This window comes from Sebastes umbrosus, chromosome 15 (genome assembly GCF_015220745.1).
Source record: "Sebastes umbrosus isolate fSebUmb1 chromosome 15, fSebUmb1.pri, whole genome shotgun sequence".
Classification (NCBI taxonomy): Eukaryota; Metazoa; Chordata; class Actinopteri; order Perciformes; family Sebastidae; genus Sebastes; species Sebastes umbrosus.
The window spans coordinates 4636634-4660300 of record NC_051283.1 but is presented as its reverse complement, the minus strand read 5'-3'; the positions used below and the strand labels follow the sequence as shown (position 1 = coordinate 4660300).

General features: G+C 39.8%; 1 protein-coding gene across 13 annotated transcripts in view; it reads right to left on the bottom strand.

Annotated features, from left to right (window-relative positions):
• LOC119502692 (major histocompatibility complex class I-related gene protein-like) overlaps positions 1–23667 on the bottom strand; it is a 167807-nt gene that overhangs the window by 12999 nt on the left and 131141 nt on the right. For 6 of the 13 annotated variants that reach the window (XM_037793831.1, XM_037793829.1, XM_037793826.1 and 3 more), the window contains exon 2: positions 16684–16950. The exons of 2 other annotated variants lie outside the window; for them this stretch is intronic. In XM_037793831.1, the coding sequence (XP_037649759.1) occupies positions 16684–16950 (267 nt within the window). Of the gene's footprint in view, positions 1–10391; positions 10410–12185; positions 12300–13709; positions 14013–14149; positions 14429–16683; positions 16951–19882; positions 20008–23667 lie in introns of those variants that run through there. 5 more of the 13 variants (XM_037793819.1, XM_037793832.1, XM_037793833.1 and 2 more) reach the window with 3 other exon arrangements.

Here is a 23667-nt window from a genome sequence, read left to right as displayed (position 1 = left end):
GAGAGAAAGGCCCGCTTTCCTACAGGGGCTCCGAGGTCCACATTTACGCGGACTACAGCTCTGAAGTAGCCAGACAGAGAGCTGCCTTCACTCCGGTCAAGGCCCAGCTGAGAAAAGCGGGGTGCCATTTCAGCCTACTCTTCCCTGCCAAGCTCCGGGTGACCGTGGATGGAACCAGGCTCGAGTTCAATACCCCGGCGGAGGCGGCTGTATTCCTGGAGAACAGACACTCTACTACGGCATAAGACGCGAACCGCAACTGCGAAGAAACACCCCAGGGACATCACTTTTTCTTTTTCCTCCTTCATTTCTTTTTTTTTTAAACCTGGGTTATAGACTGGCAGCCGGTGAGTGATCCAAATTGCTGGATAACTAAGTTGATCAGCACTTGAAACTAAAAGACGCTTTCCTTACGTTGTTATTAATCTCTTAATATATAAGTTACTCAGGAAATAAAGACGTAATAGAGTTAACATTATGAACCATTTATCGCGGAGTGTGTTTATATATTTGTTCCAGCTCCCGCTGACTGTTTTGATATCAACATATGCCGAATAATGTTACCTATCAGCTTTTCCTTTTGTTAAACGCTCTATAGATGAACACGGTCTGACTAGTCAAGTGTTGTGTGTGTACCGTGAGTATTTAGGGCATAATACTTTTCATTGACTATGTTTTTACATTGATAAAAGTTTGTTAAGGGATAGGGTATCCCTGTGCTGTCAACGTCGGCATAACTGGCGCTGATCTTGTCCGCCTCAGCCCGTTACCGCTCTCTTTTCTCTCTCTCCCTCCCTCTCACGAGGCATGCACATGTATTTGTTTACATACTTTTTCTCCTTTTATTATCTCGCTGACACACAGAGCTGTTGATTGCTCATATGGAGTTTGGTTGAGGATAGTTGTCACTGTATTATTGTTTAGACACTTAGAAAGTAGTGGTATTCCGAGTTTAGACTCATTTGTTATTGTTTTTCTGTTTCATTTGATCAATATCTCACAATGACAAAGTTTGAAGTGCAGGGTAGAACCAAGCACAAAGTGAATGACTTTAAAAGGGAAAGGGGGGTGCCTGGGTTAGCTCAGTTGGTAGAGCGGGCGTCCATGTATTAAGGCTTGGTCCTGACCATGGCGGCCCGGGTTTGAATCCGGCCTGTGGCCCTTTCCGCATCCACTCTCTCTCTCCCCCCTTTCAAGACTCTATCCACTGTCCTGTCATAAAAATGGAAAATGCCCCCAAAAAAATAACTTGAAAAAAAAAAAAAAAAAAAGGGAAAGGGTTTACGGGTCCAGTAGGTAAGATTATACCTTTATTTATCTGTTTTATTATTATTATTTTTTCTCTCTCTTTCTCCTCTTTTTTTTTTTTTTTCTTCTTTTCTTCTTCTCCTCCCCCACTATTGCTCTCTGCTGTTACTGCTGTACATATCAAACAGGACATCACCTTTTGGCTACCACATTTGAATATTCTTAGACTGTTATGGTAGGTCAACCTAATAAGGTGATTGATAACTCCACCAAGTTTATATCATGGAATGTAAAAGGGGTCAGTAATCCAGTTAAGAGACTAAGAGTTATGTCTCACTTGCAACAACTGAAGGTAGACGTGGCATTCTTACAAGAAACTCACCTTCCTAATGACAGTGTGGCTTATCTTAAACGAAATTGGGTTGGTCAGGTGTTCCATTCTAGATTTAATGCAAAAGCCAGAGGGACGGCTATATTAATAAATAAAAACATTTCTTTCCACTCTAAAGAGATCATTAGTGATCCTAATGGACGTTACATTATTGTTGTCGGACAACTCTTTGCCAATCCTGTGATTTTAGTGAACTTATATGCTCCTAACTGTGATGACAGTGATTTCTTTGAGAAACTATTTTTGACAATACCTAATCTTGACAAGGGGTTTCTCATAGTGGGAGGTGATTTCAATCTTGTGCTAGATGTCACCTTGGATAGGTCATCGAGCTCTCCCCAAAATCTCTCCAGGTCAGCTGGAGTTATACATGATTTCATGAGCAAAGGCGGTCTTTCAGGAGGTTTAGGTCCCCCCACACCAGAGCCTATTCATTTTTCTCAAACGTGCATCGCACCTATACCCGTATAGACTATTTCCTACTCGATAATAGACTGTTGCCTAAGGTTAAGACGTGTTCATACACCAGTATTGTTATCTCTGATCATAGTGCCATTTTATTCGATTTGGAACTTCCAAATCGCCCCCCTCAAAACAGAATTTGGAGACTCAATCCTATTTTACTATCAGACGACAAGTTTGTTCAGTTCATTTCAACCCAAATACAATTTTTCTTAGAAACAAATGCCTCTCCAGAAATATTGCAAGCCACATTATGGGAGACTCTTAAAGTGTACCTCCGAGGACAAATTATTGGTTATTCCTCCGCAGTCAAGAGGGAAAAACAATCCAAATTATATGATATTTCTCAACGAATCCTAGATATTGACTCAAAATATGCCCAATCCCCGACACCTGATCTCTATAAAGAACGTTTCGGACTACAAACTGAATTTAATCTTTTATCCACTGATGAGGCAGTACGCCTCCTCTTGAAATCCAAACATAAGTTCTATGAATTTGGAGATAAAGCGAGTAGATTATTGGCAATGCAAGCTCGTCAAGCAGCTACTGCTCGTTCAATCACACAGATCCAGTCACACACAGGAGATATGTTAATAGATCATGACGACATAAATACAACTTTTTTACAATTTTATTCTAACCTCTATACGTCGGAATGTAGTGATGATCCTGGTCTCACACACACCTTTGAAAACTTGACTATTCCCACTGTGTCAGAAGAACACAATGCCAATCTTTGTGCGGACATTTCGATCTCTGAAATCATCATTGCCATTAAGTCTATGCAAAATAACAAGTCGCCTGGCCCTGATGGCTTTACAACTGAATTTTATAAGAAGTTTTCACTTCAATTGGCACCATTTCTTCAAGCGATGTATAAAGAGGCACTCTCCACAGGAATTCTTCCTTTGACCTTGAGACAGGCCTCCATCTCTCTTCTAGCAAAGAAAGATAAAGATCCAGTGCTATGCACATCGTATCGCCCTATTTCTTTACTAAATGTAGATTTTAAAGTGTTATCCAAGGTCTTAGCTAAGCGTCTGGAGTGTGTTGTTCCAGATATTGTTTCGCCTGACCAGACAGGCTTCATCCAGGGCCGGCATTCTTATTCAAATTTAAGAAAACTACTCAATGTTGTCCACTCGGCCCGGCCTAAGTGTCCTGAGGCAGTGATTTCGCTCGATGCTGAGAAGGCCTTTGACCGGGTCGAGTGGAAATACCTTTTCTTTGCTCTCCACAAATTTGGCTTTAAAGACGAATTCATTGCCTGGATCAAATTGCTGTATTCCTCTCCCCTTGCGGCTGTTATCTCTAATAATACTCTGTCGAGTTACTTCTCCCTTGGAAGGGGGACAAGGCAGGGGTGTCCCCTCTCCCCTCTCTTGTTTGCATTGGCCATTGAGCCCCTAGCAACAGCACTGCGACATTGTCAGGACTTTAAGGGCATATATCGAGGTGGGCAGGAGTTCAAAGTATCTCTTTACGCAGATGATCTGCTTCTGTATGTCTCTGATCCAGCACTATCACTCCCCTATATTTTGGATGCCCTGAATACATTTGGAAAAATTTCGGGTTATAAATTAAATTTACAAAAGAGTGAACTTTTTTCTTTAAATTCTGAGACAGACGCTCTCCCTTCTAGCGTTTCCCCCTTTAAAATAGTCAGAGAGGGTTTTAAATACTTAGGAATTGAGGTCACTCGTTCCTTCCCGGCTACTTTCACAAAAAACTTCTCTGCTCTTCTTAGTAAATGTAAGCAGGATATGAACCGTTGGGAATCTTTACCTTTGTCATTGGCGGGGCGCATTGGCTTAATTAAAATGATAGTTTTACCAAAATTTTTATACCTTTTCCAAAACATCCCCATCCTAATTAAAAAATCATTTTTCAAAACACTTGATAAAAGTATTATCTCTTTTATATGGGGGAATAAGCCTAGTCGGATCAGCAAGACTCTTCTCCAAAGACCAAAGCGCTCAGGAGGTCTAGCATTGCCCAATTTCCTTTTTTATTATTGGGCATGCAACATTCAGAAGTTAATTCACTGGTTCGAAGACAAACCGATTACAGAAAAGGCAGACTGGGTCCAGGTGGAGTTCTCATCATGCCAACACCACTTGGGCTCGGTGGTCAGTGCAGCCTTGCCCCTTCTTTGCAACAATCTGAGTTCAAACATAATAGTTAATCACTCTATACGAATATGGGCTCAGTTTAGAAGGCATTTTGGTCTGCAGGGGACCTCTATCCTCTCCCCCATTAAGTCTAATCACATGTTCATTCCTTCCTGTACAGACTCTGCATTTACCTTATGGTTTGATAAAGGTATTAGGTCAATCAATAATCTATATGTGGAGGGTACCTTTGCATCTTTCTCTCAGTTATCCCAAATTTATGACTTACCTAAGAACCATTTCTTTCGTTACTTACAGATCAGGAGCTTTGTACGAAAGATATTTAACTCATTTCCGGATGAACCCATAAAATCGCATGTCGACCACCTCCTCGAACTGACTCCAGATAGCAGAGGATTCATATCCCAGATTTATGAGCTCATTAACAACATCAATCCACGCTCTACTGAACATTTAAAAAAGGCCTGGGAATCTGATCTTGAAGTGGTTTTAACAGATGACCAGTGGGACACTGTCTTGGATTTGGTACACACATCGTCTACGTCAGCTAGGCATGGCTTAATACAACTGAAGATCGTACACAGAGTTCACTTTACTAATGCAAGATTGGCAAAGATCTATCCAAATGTTGATCCTCTATGTCCTCGATGTAGAGGCCAACCAGCAGACTTAATGCACATGTTTTGGCTGTGCTCGAATCTCTCCACCTTCTGGATAAGTATTTTTAAAGCTTTTAGCAAAATGTTTGGAACCCAATTCGACCCGGACCCAATTTGTGCCCTCTTTGGTTTACAGTTTTTCTCAATTGTTTACACACAAATACTGGTACTTGACACACAATGACCACAACATGTAACTCATGCACCAACCCCCTGAACCAATTCTGCTAAACTACAAGCACAATTCCTGCTTTACACTCAAATTGCAGTTCTAAAACACACTTTTTTCAAAACACTACACACAATTCTCTGCATTTGGCACAATTTTCATGAAGAAAATCTCGTTTTCAAAAGGAACACACTGTCATTCAAAATTATAAAGTCAATTGCCCTACTATGCACACTGACTCATCACATGGGCAAACACCTGTCACACAGCGTTACAATTAGCAATCAGTTGATGCTTTTCATGGCTGGATTCGACATGCTAAGCGATATTTCCCCCGCTGCTTGGCCAGGGAAAACATTGCTTGTGATGTGGATGAGGTGCTGTGGCCAGACCGAAACAGAAGAGAGGATGCAGCATAGTTTTTTTTTTCTTTTTTTTTACTGTAACTGTATACAGTAAATTCTTCTGTTGTTTTGTATGTAGACCACTGTATGTGCAACTTTGTGTTGGTTGGGATGTACACTGTGTACATTGTTTTTGTGGGGAAAATAAAATATATTTGTTACCGTGTATTTGTGTGTTCTGAGTATAAAAACAATATTCTAAAATATTTTACAACACACTTATGTATGTACTGTCTGTAGTAAGTGTAACACTGAACAAAAAAAAGGCCTAAGTCATTATGATGAATGGAGAAGAAGTGTTTTCCATTCATCATAGTGTTTTACATTGAGCACATCAGTGTTCAACTGGTTCTTATAAATGTCTATTCATATGATGGTTTGTGTGTGTCATTTGAAAACAAAATACCATTTTGAGAAGAAATAACATTGTTTTGAATGTAAAGTTTCATTTTGCAGGAGAATTGAGGGGTTTTGCCCATTGTGTGTGTGTTTTTTGATTTGTGTGTAGAGTTCTGAGAGTATGAGGCATGCTTTCAGAAAATGTGTGTAAACAATCGAGAAAAACTGTAATACCAAGGGAATCCAGCGCTCGTCTACCGGGCAAGGCCTGTGTGGTCGTTGGTTTTACTACACTCCTTGCGAGACGTTTGATTCTCCTAAAATGGAAACAACGCACCCCTCCATCCTTTTCTCACTGGGTCAAAGAGGTTATGTATTTCTTAAAACTAGAAAAAATGAAATACACCCTGAAAGGTTCCTCTCAAACTTTTGCTAAGATATGGAGGCCCTTTTTGGATTTTTATGACTCTCTGCAGGAACCCCTTGACGAAGAGTATAGTGGAAAACATGAACGTCATATTACAGTAGTGAGCAGCCCGCACCCTCCCCCCTTCTTTTTTCTCTCTTTATCTTATTTTTATTTATTTTTTCATTTATTTATTTTATTTTTCTCTCTTTATAAGTTATTTTCCTAATTATTTCTTCCCCCTCTCTTTTGTTTATTGTTTATCTTTCCTTCATGCAACTAAAAGTATACTGTAACCTGTGACCCTATGGGTGGGTGGGTAGGGAGGGGGATAGGGAAGGGAATTTGGACTTAACTCTGTAAACAGATCTGATGAATGATATTTATTTTGTTTGATTTATACATGTTTCTGTATCTATTATTTTTGTGGGATAAAATCTGTGAAAATCAATAAAACATATTTACAAAAAAAAAAAAAAAATGTCGATCAGTGTTTCCCAAAGCCCAAGATGACCTCTTCAGATGTCTTGTTTTGTCCACAACTCAAAGATATTCAGTTTACTGTCATAGAGGAAAGAAACAAGAAAATATTCACATTTAAGAAGCTGGAATCAGAGAATTTAGACCTTTTTCATTCTTACAAAAATGACTCAAACTGATTAATTGATTATAGTTGACAACTAATCGCTTAATCGTTGCAGCTCTAAGGTAGATTTCTTTTTATTCTCATGTCACACCTCAAAGTTCTGCTCTTCTGTCACATTGTAGTTGTTCTTTTTTAGTAATCTCTTTAACAGACCAGCGAGGGCAATGTTGTTCTTTACTTCCTCTCTCCAAATTTCCATGATATCAATTCAAATTAAGACTATCTTTAAAATCTTGGATTAAATCAATTTTTTAAATTTCTTTTTCATCCACTTTTGCAGACTGCAGCAAGAAACGTCTCAACTCACTAAACTGTAATCAGTACTATTTAGTTGCATCACTTACAAACTTTGTCTATGGATTTCTCAAACATTAGGGTCACATAGTCCCACTGCATATGGATGTCTCCAGTAAACCACATGGAAAAAGTCAAGTTGCTGATTTAATACTGAATCGAGTACAACATGCTGAATGTGGTGGAAAAAGTATTCACATCTTTTAGTTCAGTAAAAGTAGAAATACAACAAATGGAATGACATAAAATTCCTGTTTTCAAATCTACCAATGGATTCCTTAGGGTTTCTAGTTTCCTATGATACCAGTATCTCCACTCTCGCTTTAAAACTGAGCCCGCTACAACCTCCAAAAGAAGGGGCTGCATCCCAAAGCTCTTAATCGCATCCCCGTTTCCCTCACTTGCGTCTTAGTCCTTCCCACCCGGGAAGCATGGAGATACGCAAGGGGTGCATCCCAAGGCTATTTTTTTTCATTTCCTCGCTCCTCGTTCCTCGCTTGAACCGGAAGTTGTTCTAGTGCGCCATCTTGAAGACCGTCCCAAAGCTCTTATTTGTGCACGGAGGAGCGAGGAACGAGGAGGGATCTCTGAGGAGCGATGAGCGAAGATACACGAGAGCAGCCTACACGGAGGTCTTTTACCGACCGACACGCCCCCTTATTGGATATCAGTTACTGATTGGACGCTGCTGCTGACAGACACGCCCCCTTATTGGATATCAGTTACTGATTGGACGCTGCTGCCCACCAGACTGATCTGATAACTTTACCTCTCAACATCACTGGAGTTTAATACCGGAGTGAAGACAGATCACAGATTGAACATTTTATATTTTAGTTGTCTTCTGATTCACCATCTAGTTCAAATCTGTGTTAACTGTAGGTGTTCTAGCAGCAGAAGGACCTGCAGTATCTCTGCTTCACACAACGCCAGTGAAGCAGTCTGTTACTGAAAGAGCTTTAGAAGACCTGACAAACAGACTTAAAATAACTTTCATGTATTAGAATGATTTTTCTTCTCATAATCTGTTATTTCCCCCTTTAACTTTTATTATTGATACTATTAAAGTCAGAGAGAGAAGGAGAGTCTGTCTGTCAGCAACAAACCCCCTTTACATTATTATCCTCATTTCCATTCAGTCACATGAGGCTGATAATTCCTGAACATCAGGTTTGATATGAGTTACATCATTTACATTTTCCCTCAAACATTCAGCCTAATAAATAATGTCCAGTGTTCGAAAGACACCATAGTCATATTCTGGGTTATTAAATAATGAACTCACAATCAGAGTATCAATAACTACAGACACTAATAATTAATAAATAATATAAAGATATTGACACAGTAGAAATACAGACTGCAGGTTGCACTTGTCTTTATTAGTATCAGATCAGTTCAGACATCAACAGCTGTTAAAGCCGACTGACAGCTGATCCAGCTGTGATCAGCTGCTGCGGTCATCAGAAACGGACGTCGCTTCAGAGGAAACAACGTCTCATAAAACAAATTTTCTTGTTTCCTCTGTCTCCGCATGGTGTCCTTGCTTCCTTGATGAGACGCAAGTGAGGGAAGCAGGGATGCAATTAAGAGCTTTGGGATGCAGCCTGAGACATCAGAAAGTATCCAAGGTGGTTTTGCTGGTAACGGTACTGTTGGAGTAATGTTTAATTTATCTATTTCAAATTCTTTTGTTTTCTGGATCACTGTCCATCCAAAGCTTTTTGTTTCCTTCTTCCAACAAGGCTTTAAAGTGTCTTGAGTTGGATGATCTTGATTACGGCCCTGTAAATTAACCCAATAATTAAGTGATAGCTGTATCCTTCTCATTTCTAATGGCATTTCTCCCATCTCTATCTGTAATGCTGCTCTTGGAGTCGTTCTAAATGCACCTGTACATAGTCTCAGAGCCTGATATGGTATGGTATCCAACATTTTTAAAGATGTGTTTGCTACAGATCCATTTATACATTTTACTCCATCAGTTATTTACAACTATAGTTAGCTTTCAGATTAAGATTTTACATACAAAATAAAAAACATACATTGAAAGCTTTTACTTCATTTGGAGTACTTTGTATTGCTACTTTTACTTAAGAATTAAGGTCTCCCTTGTAAAATAAATTTGTGTCAAGGTATTAGTTTAAAGGGGTACAAAGTGGCTCACCCACAGCTTCTCCTTAAAATCCTCCTGCTGCATAGCAAGCTGGTCCAGGAGGGAAGTCCACTCAATAGCATGAGCAAAAACGAGTCTTTCCACAGTCAACTCAAACTCACAAACTTTCAAAGAACAAATTTGCAACTCTGCTGGCTCCATTTTGGTCAGTTCATTCTGTCAAGGTATTAGTTTAAAGTGTGACCCAAATGCAGAGTGACCAGGCAGACAGATACATTTAACAAAAAGCAAGCTTTAATTGTAAAGCTGGTGGAAAAAACAAATCTTACAGGAAAACCAAAAACAGAGGGCAGGCTGAGAAAAACAAAGTACAAAGGAAAAACACCAAGAAACTAAACTGAGAACAAAAACTAAAATTACAAAGCAGAAGACACGAGGAACACGAGGATCACAGGCAGGATGGCAGCGATAACACCGGAGACAACACAGACTAGGCAGGAGCAACACAAACTGACAACAACAGACGGCTTAAATACAAGAGGGCGATTAGACACAGGTGGAACAAATCTGGGCGGGGCAGACAATCAAAAAAGGTGGGAAAACAAACAGTAAAACCAGACAAGACACAGGAGGTGTGAATATCAAAATAAAACAGGAAACACTGGAATGCATGAATATAAAAGAGCCCAAATCCAAAACAAACCAAAATCACAATAACAGAACTAATAAACCAAAAGGAGGAGATAAGACAGTCTTAACTTATAACAAAAAGAAAAAGTCCAATGTTCTCTGGTACAGTGCCAGACCATGACATTTTGATCTCACTTCCAGGAATATAAAAATATTAATAATAACAATAATAATAATAATGAAATATATGTTGTACAGATTATAAAGTCCTCCGAGACGATAAGTTGTGGAGTTCAGCATCCTCTTCTATGTTCACTGCCCCGCTGTCAAAATAAGTAGTAAATAAAGTGAAATCCTTGTTATATTGGTGTCCACATTATGAAGGACGTTTGTTTTTATGGAAAACAGAATATTAATTGCTCGCCCACAAGGAAAAAATATATATATATAAAATTGTATATAATGTGAGACATTTCACAGTATAATACTTACTGTTAGCAGGGCGAAACCCTGAAATACAGATGAGAGAAAACAATGTTAGAAAATGATTCACATTTCATTTTGTGCTTCACTATCACTTGTCAAATAAATGGATTGAGTTACCAGAAGTACCACACTAAATATGCAGGACGAGACTATCACAGGTCCATCCATCCATCCATTCATCTTCAACCGCTTATCCGGGATCGGGTCGCGGGGGCAACAGCTCCAGCAGGGGACCCCAAACTTCCCTTTCCCGGGCCACATTAACCAGCTCTGACTGGGGGATCCCGAGGCGTTCCCAGGCCAGAGTAGAGATATAATCTCTCCACCTAGTCCTGGGTCTTCCCCGTGGTCTCCTCCCAGCTGGTCGTGCCTGGAACACCTCCCAAGGGAGGCGCCCAGGAGGCATCCGTGCTAGATGCCTGAACCACCTCAACTGGCTCCTTTCGACGCAAAGGAGCAAGGACTCTACTCCGAGTCCCTCACGGATGACTGAGCTTCTTACCCTATCTCTAAGGGAGATGCCAGCCACCCTCCTGAGGAAACCCATTTCGGCCGCTTGCACCCGCGACCTCGTTCTTTCGGTCATGACCCAACCCTCATGACCATAGGTGAGAGTAGGAACGAAGATTGAACGGTAGATCGAGAGCTTTGCCTTCCGGCTCAGCTCTCTTTTCGTCACAACGGTGCGGTAAAGCGAATGCAATACCGCCCCTGCTGCTCCGATTCTCCGACCAATCTCACGTTCCATCGTCCCCTCACTCGCGAACAAGACCCCAAGATACTTAAACTCCTTCACTTGGGGTAAGGACTCATTCCCTACCCGGAGTAGGCAATCCACCGGTTTCCTGCTGAGAACCATGGCCTCAGATTTAGAGGTGCTGATTCTCATCCCGACTGCGTCACACTCGGCTGCGAACCGATCCAGTGAGTGCTGGAGGTCGCAGACCGATGATGCCAACAGGACCACATCATCTGCAAAAAGCAGCGATGAGATCCTCAGCACACTGATCTGCAAACCCTCCTCCACCCGACTACGCCTCGATATCCTGTCCATGAATATCACGAACAGGATTGGTGACAAAGCGCAGCCCTGGCGGAGGCCAACCCCCACCGGAAACGAGTCCGACTTACTGCCGAGGATCCGAACACAGCTCTCGCTTTGGGCGTACAGGGATTGGATGGCCCTGAGAAGTGCCCCCCTCACCCCATACTCCCGCAGCACCCCCCACAGTATCTCCCAGGGGACCCAGTCATATGCCTTCTCCAAGTCCACAAAACACATGTAGACTGGATGGGCATACTCCCAGGCCCCCTCCAGGATCCTTGCGAGAGTGAAGAGCTGGTCCGTTGTTCCACGGCCAGGACGGAATCCGCATTGTTCCTCTTCGATCTGAGGTTCGACTATCGGCCGAACCCTCCTTTCCAGCACCTTGGAGTAGACTTTACCAGGGAGGCTGAGCAGTGTGATACCCCTGTAATTGGCACACACTCTCTGGTCCCCCTTTTTGAAAAGGGGAACCACCACCCCGGTCTGCCACTCCTTAGGCACTGTCACCGACTTCCACGCGGTGTTGAAGAGACGTGTCATCCAAGACAGCCCCTCCCCACCCAGAGCCTTCAGCATTTCTGGGCGGATCTCATCAACCCCCGGGGCTTTGCCACTGTGGAGTTGTTTGACTACCTCAGTGACTTCCACCAGGGTAATTGATGATGGTCCCCCATCAGCTTCCAGCTCTGCCTCTACTATCACAGGTATTTATTTTAATTCATCAGAGGAATAAAAACATCTCTGTTCCTCACCGTTATTGTTCCTCCTCCAGATGAAGAGTCCAGCGATGCAGACCGCCAGCAGCAGCAGCAGCAGTCCTACAACAACTCCAATAACAGGACCAGCAGGGAACCCTGCAGGAGGAACTGGAACCAAAACAGAACATTCACACTTTGGGTTCATTCACACTGTGTGCTGTGTGGTTCTGAAAGTGTTTTCAGTGGTAATGCCTCAGTTCTGGATATGACTTTCATTTCAATTCAACATTCAGGCAGTGCTGTCAAACATTATTGGTCAAACAAATGTGTAGTAATTAAAAACCCTGGCAAAGAGGTTCACAGCTTATCAGTGGTTTAAGTGGGTACAGTAAACCAGGAGTTCAAGATGTAAAAACGAACAATAATGTTCGGACGGGAGAACTTGTTTGGACGGGTGCTCTACAAACAAATCAATGTCCAGTGCGCTGTGTAACCTTATATCAGTTACATTTATTTATACTATCACATCTCACCATCATGTTCTTCCCCAGTTTCCGTTCAGTGGGATCTAATTCAACAATGTTTCATATGGCAAGGCTCGTCACGGCACGGCCTGGCACGGCTCGGCACGGTCAAAAACTGTTTGGCTCTCCGTCTCACACACCCCTGATCCTAATCAGGAGAGCTTACCTATATGCACTTTGATGTTCATGTTACACCCTGTGGTCAGTGCTAGAACTGCAGGCATACATTAATTGTGTCATCCACAGATAAAAGTAAAACAAACAAAAAACGACATTAAGGCTCCAATATAAGTCTTTGTTTGTGTGTTTAGTTTGGTTTAGTTTGAACAGCTAGCTCCTAGGCGTTGTCCAATGTGCTCCAGGCACTGTGGATTTCTGATGCATTTCGTGACTTTTTCTCTCCCCCCGACCCGCCGGAAATGCCCTGTCAGAAAGTCACCTGCATGCACACTTTGATTCTCACAAACACACTCAATAAAATCTATTCTATATCACTGGTAGAGGCGATGTAATGTAAATGCCATTCCCCGGTATAAAATAAGTTTTTCCTTTTATATGTTATCCCGACCCCCAGGTTGAGAACCACTGATGTAATAAACCATAACTTGGAAAATTTCACAGTAGACAAATAGCACAACATATCCTTAACTTTGCTCCTGTAGCTGACGGGTTAAGACGCCGACCACGAACCACAACGTCGCCAGTTTGAGCAACAGATCTTTGTTGCATCATTCTCTGCCTCGTTTCCTGTCATCTCAATACAGTCTCCAGTAAAGGCACAAACTGTCACTGCTCTACTTTGTTTTATGTGAGTTTATATGGCTTTTTTAAAGCATTGCTTTTTACATTTGTATTATGTTTTATGTTTTCTGTGTTTTACCTAGCTGCGAGACAAATTGCTCCTGGGGGACAACAAAGTTAAAGTTAACATGTTGGCACTATACACACTAGTTTCTGATAAGTTCTTCCTTAATTATGGTCTAACTGTCCACCAAATGTTACAGGAATCTGTTGCAAATAAATAAATAAATATACAAGTATATTCCAGTCTTACCCCAGTTGGTCCTGATCACTGCTTTGTCCAGTCTGGTGACGATGTCGTCCACCACACCAGAGAGATGAAACACACAGTCGTACCTCCTCCAGTCTTCAGGTGCGACTGATGACAGGTTCAGCTCAACACTCATCTGGAAGGATCCATCGTGGTTGGGGAGGATCTCTCCGAGGTCCACGTCCTCATGAATCTCCTCTCCATCTTTCCTCCAGAACATCATGGCTCTGTCGGGGTAGAAACCTGTAGCGTGGCAGCTGACTGGAGAGGAGGGAGTCTTCTGGAGGAGAGACACTGAGGGACGCTCTGGGGAGAAGGACAGACACAGATGAGTCTGTACTGAGACACCAGGATGTGTCAGGATATTATGTTCATTGGAATGATATAGAGCCTTAGAAGTACTGAGTCCATGTACAACAGTACATCTTGCCATGTGATCCTACCTGTTCTCTGCAGAGAGCTCCTCCCATAGTGTAGGTACTTCCTCAGCCAGTCAGGACATATGTGGGTGTAGAAGTGTTTGCCGTATTCTAAGTTAGTTTTCTCATTATCCCATCTACGTTTGGTGATGAAAGCCTGTTGTTTTGGAGCGGTCCATGTCAGCGTCTGCAGGTCCAACACAAGGAAATCTTCTCCATTATAACCGTACTGACTAAAACCAACAACCTCTCCAGTCTTGTCGTCCCACTCACAGCCGTTCATCCTCTGTAAAATGTGGGCATCTGAGAGAGACAGAGACAGAAAAAAGAGACATCTCAGTACAGCCAGCTCCTTTACCATTCTACCTTCTGTTTTAGAGGGGTGGGGTACAGGGGATGTTCAGGGGTAGATAAATAGTCAACAGTAGATGTCACATAGAAGTGGTGTACATCATCTGATAGCTGGGAACCTGGAGATTCATTTTAGATGCAGCACTGTATAAGAGCGTAGAACATTGTGATAGAAGTATATGATGGTCATTCCCATGCTCTATTATGTCTCCTAATCATTTTTGGGTTGATACCATTTGTTACAGATTTGGTGCTAAATGTAACCGTATTTTACTAGTGGAGAATTGATAAAAAAAGATCTCTCCAAAATACCACATTAAGACACCAAGACCTTGAGGAACACCATAGAAAAAGCCATGTTGTGATTTGGTATCAAAAACTTGTGACATTTAGAGATTTCTGCAAGAATTGCATTTTTCGGCGATTGGATGGCGAGCACTTCTGTTGTGTAAACTGCTCAGAAACCCCCTTATTGTCAATGTAGCTAGGAAAGTCATCCATCCTCTGAATGCTCTAGGTCTTTAGTTTGTGGCTGTAAAGTTTCATGAGGCTGTGATTATCCTAGAGGTCACCACAGGTCATTTTATACAGGTCAAGTTTCAAAAAATGGTCTCACAACAATTAAATGGCTCCTATGGGGACTAACATCATCACACATGAATGCAGTTGGGCTCGTTGGATCCACAAGAGTCTCAGCTTTACAGTGATAACCAATTTATGTAATTCAGGACTGATTAGGGACCCCAGTATGCAGGAATATTCAGATACATCATTTTAGAATACGTGGAAATAACAGATTTATACTGCATTAACCCTTAAGAACCCACGGTGACACATGTCCTTTAAACGTTCTGGAAAGTTCCTTATAAAGCTTTATCCTTGACTTTAACTCATGAAGTCCCTAAGTGACACATACTGAACATCCTGATGGGTCATCTGACAGGTCATGTGATTTTGTGTTCCCATAACAACATTTCCAAGATGTCTGTGTGCCAGGTTAACACATGTGACAGAACTAGCTAAATTGAAAAAAGCTTGTTTATTGTTGCTAAAGGTAAGATTCAAGCCATTTAAGAATTGTAATAGTTACATAACATGTCCTTTATTACATTTAACCTGTTGTGATCACATTTCTTGAACAAATTGATATAAAAAGAATCCGATGAATATCGTTGTGACATATATGTCACATTGGGCCTTTAACCTGAAAATTGTCACGGAAAACCTGATGTGCCATATATGTCACAATAATAAATATGATAATGATCTGCTCAGTTAATTTAGCTGATTCAATGATATTTAGTTAATAGATTTGATATTGTTCAATTCAGGGCATATTAAAACAAATGTAAACAAAAAATCATGTTATATGAATTAAATTATTAATACAATTTATAAGGAAACAATTTTCGCCTATCAGTAAATAAAATAAACAGACAAACAAGATTTTTCTACCCTATATCAGTTATATTTCAATGCCATTTTATTTTTTCTGTAGTATGGATAACAAGAAGCAATACAGTGTTCAGGATGCACTGGCAGTCATCCAGGGAGACGACAGTGAGTTTGAGGGTTGTGAAGGTAGCTCAGATGAAGACCCTGAAGACCCTAATTACACTCCCATCAACAACGACATGGAGTATGATGAGTCCAGTTAGTCTGGTGATTCAGACTGTAATGAATCAGGGGATTTAGATGAAGTACCTCAACCAAAGATGAACCCTGGGCAACAAACTGTAACTGAGCAAGGAAAAAAACTGTTTTCTTGTAGAAAGAAACCTTTCGAAGCCCCTGAGTGCAAATTCGAAGGACAGAGTGGTACACCCCCTGACAATCTTCATACTCCCCTGGAGTATTTCAGGAAGTTCATCACAGCAGAAATGTTTGAGTTACTGAAGGAGCAAACAAATTTGTACAGTGTGCAAAAATCTGCACATCACAGCAATGTTAACACCACTGACAAGCTAGTACGACATGGTTGGTAGCAATGGATTCCTTAGATTTTCTAGTTTCATATGATAACAGTATCATCACTCAGTGCAACAACCTCTTAAAGAGGTTAAGGGGTTAACAGATAATATGACATCTTCACCACAGAGACACACACATATTGGCTCAGTGTGTTTATACTGTAAGCTACGTCTCACCTCAGAGGGAGGAAACATTTCACCAGTAAAAAGTTACATATGAACATAAACATACTGTACCTCCAGTTTGGTTTAAGCGCTGCTTCACGCTGTACAAGTTGGCTCTGAAGAACTGCTGGCTACCAAAACACTCCTGAGAATACCACTCCAGTTGTTGTGGCTCATCCTTTAATAGTTTCCTCATCCAGTCCTGTTTGGGTTCTGGGGTCTTGTTGTTGATGTCACAGTAACCCGACAACACTTCATCGACCATCACGGCAGCCACGAACTCTGGGAAGTTTGGGACTCCAGAAGTTGCAGTAGAGAAAATTTTCAGGGAGTGTTTCACTGCAAGACAAAGAAGGTTTTGAATTGGATTTTAAATATTATTGAGGGGTTGATTGATTAACCCATTTGTGCCCGCAGCTGAAATTTTGTGTTTTGGGCTTGCCTCAGCACAAATTTGAAGACATTTTCAAAATCGGTCAAACCGTTTGGCTGAAAAGTGAGTTTATCTTATCATACTAAATATAGTCTTTAGGCACATGGGCCTACTGTTTTTGCACTCCTTTATATTTTAGGTAAAAACAGTAGTCACGTGTCCTCAGATGAAATATACAGTAGTATGATAAGAAAATGTCTGTATCTCAGAAACTACAACGGGCACAATCAAGTATTTGGTATCTATGAACTCATACAAAGTTGAATATCAAAGATATGCACACATATGCAGTGTAAAAAGTGTTGTACTGTTAGATACTTGCCCAAAGTATGTCCGTACCACTTTTCAAAACTTTTGACCGATCAGAACAAATGTGTCCTTATCATACTAAATATAGTCTTTGGGCACAAATGGGTTAATTGGTTGTCAATTCCCCAAAAAGGAGAATTTTAAAATATGTTGAATTACACTGAGCTACAAAAGAATATGTTATAGACCCATTCTCATTACTGATAGATAGATAGATAGATAGATAGATAGATAGATATCTTTTGTTACAGCAGCAGGTTATTCAGGCAATGCAGGGACTGTAATATACATATTAACACTAGAGGTAATATCTATAGTATACTCAATATAAACAATATATTAGAATACACTATAAATATACCAGACTACTACAACTAGTTTAGAAAATATAAAATGTGAACATAGAATAACAATAACATGCTATAAACAACAGCAAAGTGTGTAATGAAATACTATGTATTAACAGTGTGCAAGTTACAATTTTGTTTTAAAATTAAATTAAATGAGGTATATATATATATATCTATATATATATAATGAAATGAGGTATATATATGTATATATATACCTCATTTAATTTAATTTTAAAACAAAATTGTAACTTGCACACTTTGCACCTCTATTTTCATAGAGGACCTGAGCTTGAGGAAGACACAGAGAGGGAGATTTATTTTTTTATTTTATTTTTTTACATATATAGATATAGATATAGATATGGATATAGATATATATCTTTTTTATTATTATTGTAGGCCTGCTAACAGCAGAGATTTGCTCTTTTACAGTTGATAGAATTATTATAAAGGAAACATAGTAAATGTGTTGGAATTGCTGTAATATATAATTTTGATTTAATTATGTCACACTACATAAACAATAATATTGGGGGATGGTATGTCCTCTCTATGATCACAGCATTTCCCACAGCACAGAGGTTATGTCTCCTAGCAACAGTCAAGGTTTCCTCTATCACGTTTGTGACGACGTTATTGATATATTATTGCCTAAACTAAGGCATATATACAGTTTATGTGTCGTTTTGTGACACAATGGTGTGTAGGTCTATATAAAAACTGTATAGAAGATTCCATATCCTTTCATGCATTTTCTACCTCAGTTTATGTGGTTTGAATATCTATGCCTTAGTTTATATCCTTAATTATCGTTTTGCAAAGTGCATTTCTATTGACTGAGTAGCCTGTCAATCAATCCTTCGTAGCAGAGGTAACTCGTCTCCTTTTTCTGTTGCTCCAGAGAGTTCCGTGAGAAGTGAGCTGTAGTTGAGCTACAATGTAATAAGTACTGCACAGTTTGGACATTTTAGACAGTGAGAGCCTGTGTGCGTCAATTGAGATGTAAGTTTCCTTTTTGCTATTTGAAGATATAAGTCTTAAAGGTCCCATATCGTGCTCATTTTTAGATTCATACTTGTATTTTGTGTTTCTACTACAACATGTTTACATGCTGTAATATTAAAAAAAACTTTATTTCCCTCATACTGTCTGTTTGAATATGCCTGTATTTACCCTCTGTCAGAAATGCTCCATTTTAGTGCATTTCAACAGAATTGCAACAGAATTGCAACGGAATTGCAACAGAATTGCGTTGCCTGGCAACAGTTTGGGTCCATGTTTACTTTCTGTCAGCTGACGTCATTCACATACACTGCAACAGGAAATAAACTGGGACACATTTAGAATGTTTACGTTTAAAACCGTGTAATGGTCAAAATAGTGTATATTTGTGACATCACAAATGGACAGAAGTCATAACGGCTTGTTTCAAATGCACAATTTCTGAATATGGGCTGTGTGTATTTCTCTGTATATTGAGCGCTTCGATACTTTCACAGTATTTATGAAGCACTTAAACCTGCTTTATAATATAAAAGACATGAATATCGTACTTTTGACAATATGGGACCTTTAAGTTGTTACATGAGGGATGCATAATTGTTAGCCATGCTCGTTACAGAGTTAGCTCTGTATTTACTGTGTAGTACGAGATAAGAGGGGCGCTGCCCAGTAGTGTTCATAAGAGATAGTGCATAAGAGATGTTATTTTAATTTATTAGCTATAATGTCGTTTATCCTGTTATTTGACAGCACTGTGTAATATTATTACGGATCACAGTATATCCTGTATATGTTAGTAATGTTAGTTATATGGTGAAATTATGTACATAATGCTATATTCTGTAGAGTAAGGTTGCAGCGTTGTATGTTACAGAACCACACAAAACGGACACAAATGGTGCACAGTGCGTGAAGTTTACAATAAAGTTCACTGAAGATAAATCCATCTCAAGGGCATGTTTACTGATGTCCCACGGTTATTCCCCTATCCTACCAACAAAGTAGTAGTCAAGCGCAGGTCACCTTGTCTGATTTATTGTGACATTATTGTAAGGTCAGTGTGACAAAGTTAAAGTGGTTCCTCAATGTCGCACTACAAAGTGACTAAAACAAACAAGTTTTGCAGCAACAAGAATAACAAGAAATAACGGTGAGAGTCACAATATGATCTTACCTGTAGATGCAACATGACAGAAGAGGAGCAAGTTGAGCAACACAATTAACTTCATCTTGATTTGAGTAGAAGAGAGAGTGAGAGCTACAGCCAGCTGACCAGCAAATATTTAGATATGGGTCAGGTTCCTGGAGGGAGTTATGACGTCCAGTTGAGGGGCTGATATTATCAACGGCTAATAAGTGAGGCCAATCCACGTCTTTTGAAATGTACTATATATTTAAAAGAATTATAATTATTATAGCCTATTTTTCTTTACTTTTTTACTTAATATCCACGAAAAAATATGTTGAGCAAAATTTCACAGTTTCCTTGTAGTTCCCTCTAATTTGCGGTTTTCAGTAGCTTTCACTGCCGTACTTAAAGCTCCCATTTCGTGCTCATTTTCAGGTTCATACTTGTATTTTGTGCTTCTATTAGAACATGTGTACATGCTGTAATGTTCAAAAAACATTTATTTTCCTCATACTGTCTGCTTGAATATACCTTTATTTACCCTCTGTCTGAAACGCTCCGTTTTAGTGAATTTCAATGGAATTGAAACAGAATTGCGTTGCCTGGCAACAGTATGGGTCCATGTTTACTTCCTGTCAGCTGATGTTATTCACATACACTGCAACCAGGAATAAACTGGGACACATTTAGAATGTTTACATTAAAAACAGTATAATGGTCTAAATATTGTATATTTGTGACATCACAAATGGACAGAAACGGCTTGTTTCAAATGCACAATTTCTGAATATGGGCTGTGTGTATTTCTGTGTATATTGAGCGCTTCGATACTTTTACAGTATTTATAAAGCACTTGAACCTGCTTTATAATATAAAAGACAAAATTTCACTTTTTACAAAATGGGACCTTTAATGTTGGACATCATATGATTTTTAGTTATGAAAACTCAAGTATTAATACATGGCATAATGTTACCTAAAGTACGACATATTTAAACAAGAACAAAAAACATGCACGATAACAAAAAAATTATACTCATCTTTACAGAGCGCCTCTTCTGATAGCCTGGTAAGTACATACGTAAGTACTATGTAAGTATACCTCGTAGTACTACGAAGCGAGTTCAACATACCCAGGGTATCTTCTCGTTATCTGGCTTCACTAACCCTAACAACTGAGATCACGCTATGCGGTCCTACGAAGGTGGTTATCAACTCGGTAAATCAACTCAGGTTTTCTCTATCTGCCTACGATCTGACCAATCACAGACATGGACAAGTCTACTGACAGGCAGACAGACGGGCAGAGCAGCATATTTAACAAAGGAAGAGCAAACTATATTAGACAAATACGAAGAAGTTAAACACTTAATCCAGACTAAAATTAACACAGTTGAAGCTGCCAAATGCAGGAAGGACAGCTGGAAAAAGAAAAAACTCCCGATGTATGAATGCGTAAATTATCTTATTATTTTAACGAACACTCAAAAGTAAGATATAGGTCTGGGTATCATCGGATAATCCGTTTTTCCTTTTGAATTCAGAAAGGAAAAAACGTTTTTTTATTTTTTCGTTTTAAACCAAAAACGAGAAAACGGCCGTTTTCTCATTTTTGGTTTCTGAATCAAAAAATTAAAAACGAACCCAAATCGGGCCGTTTTTTGTTTTTGCGAATTCCTTTTCTCATTATTCGTTTTTAATTGAAGAACGGAAGTCACGTGGGTTTTTCGTTTTTTTCGTTTTAAACCACAAACGAAAAATGGAATCACGTGGTGCTCTGTTTGTTTTTTGTTTCCAAACGAAAAACGAAAAAAACAAATTAAAAAAACGATCCGATTTAGTTTCTTCAAGATTCTTTCTGTCATTTTCTGTTTTGAATCGAAGAGCGGAGAACGGCAGTCACGTGACCAGGAAGTGAAGGTAAACATGTCAAAATTAAAGCCAAGAAGATAGTGTGGTCATTCTATAAAAGTGTAACATTATTTAAGAACAGGATCAAAGTAACAGTAGAAGATAAATAGGCTAAATAAATACACAAATAAGTACATACATAGATATATTTTTTTTTTGTTCTTTTCATTAACACATGAATGTCTTTTATCCAAAAAGTGTGTGATAAATTACAGGGAGGGTCTCTACAGATGTTATACAGAACTCTCACATAATTGACAATTTTCTCTCTCACACCCTCACTATGGGCTGTTTCTTTATGTCGGCAGGTGAGAAGCACTATGTGGCTAATCCTTTCAACACACCTGACACTTCCACCTGATCCCTTCACTCCACTAGGAAGGCTGTAGCCGAGTAGTTCTATATCATGATAATGCTGATTTTTCAACCAGCGATTAGGACATTAATGCCAGCTAGACAGAATAAAGCTCTGTCTGTCATGACAATAGTACTGTACTGAAGGCCACTTCATCACTCCAGATACTGTAGATTTAACAGATACCTGCTGTCTTCAGATGGCTGTAAAGAGTCACCCGAGTAAAGGAAAGGCCTTCAGTACAGTTCTATTGTCATGACAGACAGAGCTTTATTCTGTCAAGCTGGCATTAATGTCATAACCACTGGTTGAAAAATCAGCATTATCATGATGTCGAACAAATTAACTTAATTACATATACTACCAAATAGACTAGAAATGATTGAAAATCATCATAAACCACCAAACAGAATACAGAAAGTTAGTGATTTCAGTTTTTTAGTGAACTCAGGCTGATTAATCATCATATTAGACTATGATGTCTGAAGGTTGGCAAACATGCTGATCAACCATACTTATCTACCATTGACCAGGATTATTGACTTGACTTTTCATCTATAAATGCGTCAAAATTGAAAATTTGACTCAAAAGAAAATCCATGGGGATTGAGGAGTGGTGACCTCTGACCCCTACGGTGGGTAATGTCACAGAAGGCCTACTCATAAAAAGCACTGACTTCACTGATACCGAATCTCCCTCCAAACTAAATTGTAAAGCTGACGGCCCCTCAATATGATCTGATCAATACAATACAATACAACTTTATTGTCCACCAGGCTGGAAATTTGTCTTCGTCTCACAAAACACAGAAAACAACAGACATTAAAAACCAGACAGCAGTTAGTAAAAAACAGAGACAGGTTATGTTACACATTAAAAACAGTTCATGTCAGTGTCTGTGGCTCAGATCTGCTCAGTCACTGTGTTGAGGTACGAATATTGATGGCACTAGTTGGGATGAAAGACTTTTTAAACACATGTTTAGTTGCCAGAGGGGCTCTATTGCGCCTCCCGACTGGCTGCAGAGAGGATGGGAGCTATCTGCCAGGATACTCCTCGCTTTCTTCCTCGTCCTTTCTGTAAAAGGTTGAGTCAAGGGCTTTTGGGGTTTACCACCTATTTTGCCTGCCATTGACACAATCCTAGACAGTTTATTCTTCTATCTACAGTGTAGGTGACCATACCAGGCAGGAAGGTTAAAGGTTAAAACACTCTCAACAATAGTTTTGTACACTAATTCTAAAATCTGCCGGCTGACACCGAGGCCACTAAGTTTCCTTAGAAGATAAAGTCGCTGTGAGCATCTCTTGAAAATATACTCTGTATTTTCAGAGAAGCTCACCTAGGTGTCCAGGACTGTACCGAGGTATTTAAAGTGTCCCACAGTTTCAACATGTTGGCCATCAAGTGAAACTGGCTCTGTGATCAAATGTTGTTTTGTGCAGCACATGATTAATTCTTTCTTCTCGGCCACATTGATTTCTAGCTGGTTAGTGTGACACCATGTCTGAAGGGCTGTAGTGTGGGCCAGATAGGCAGCTTCACCTAGTAGGCCTGTTTCCT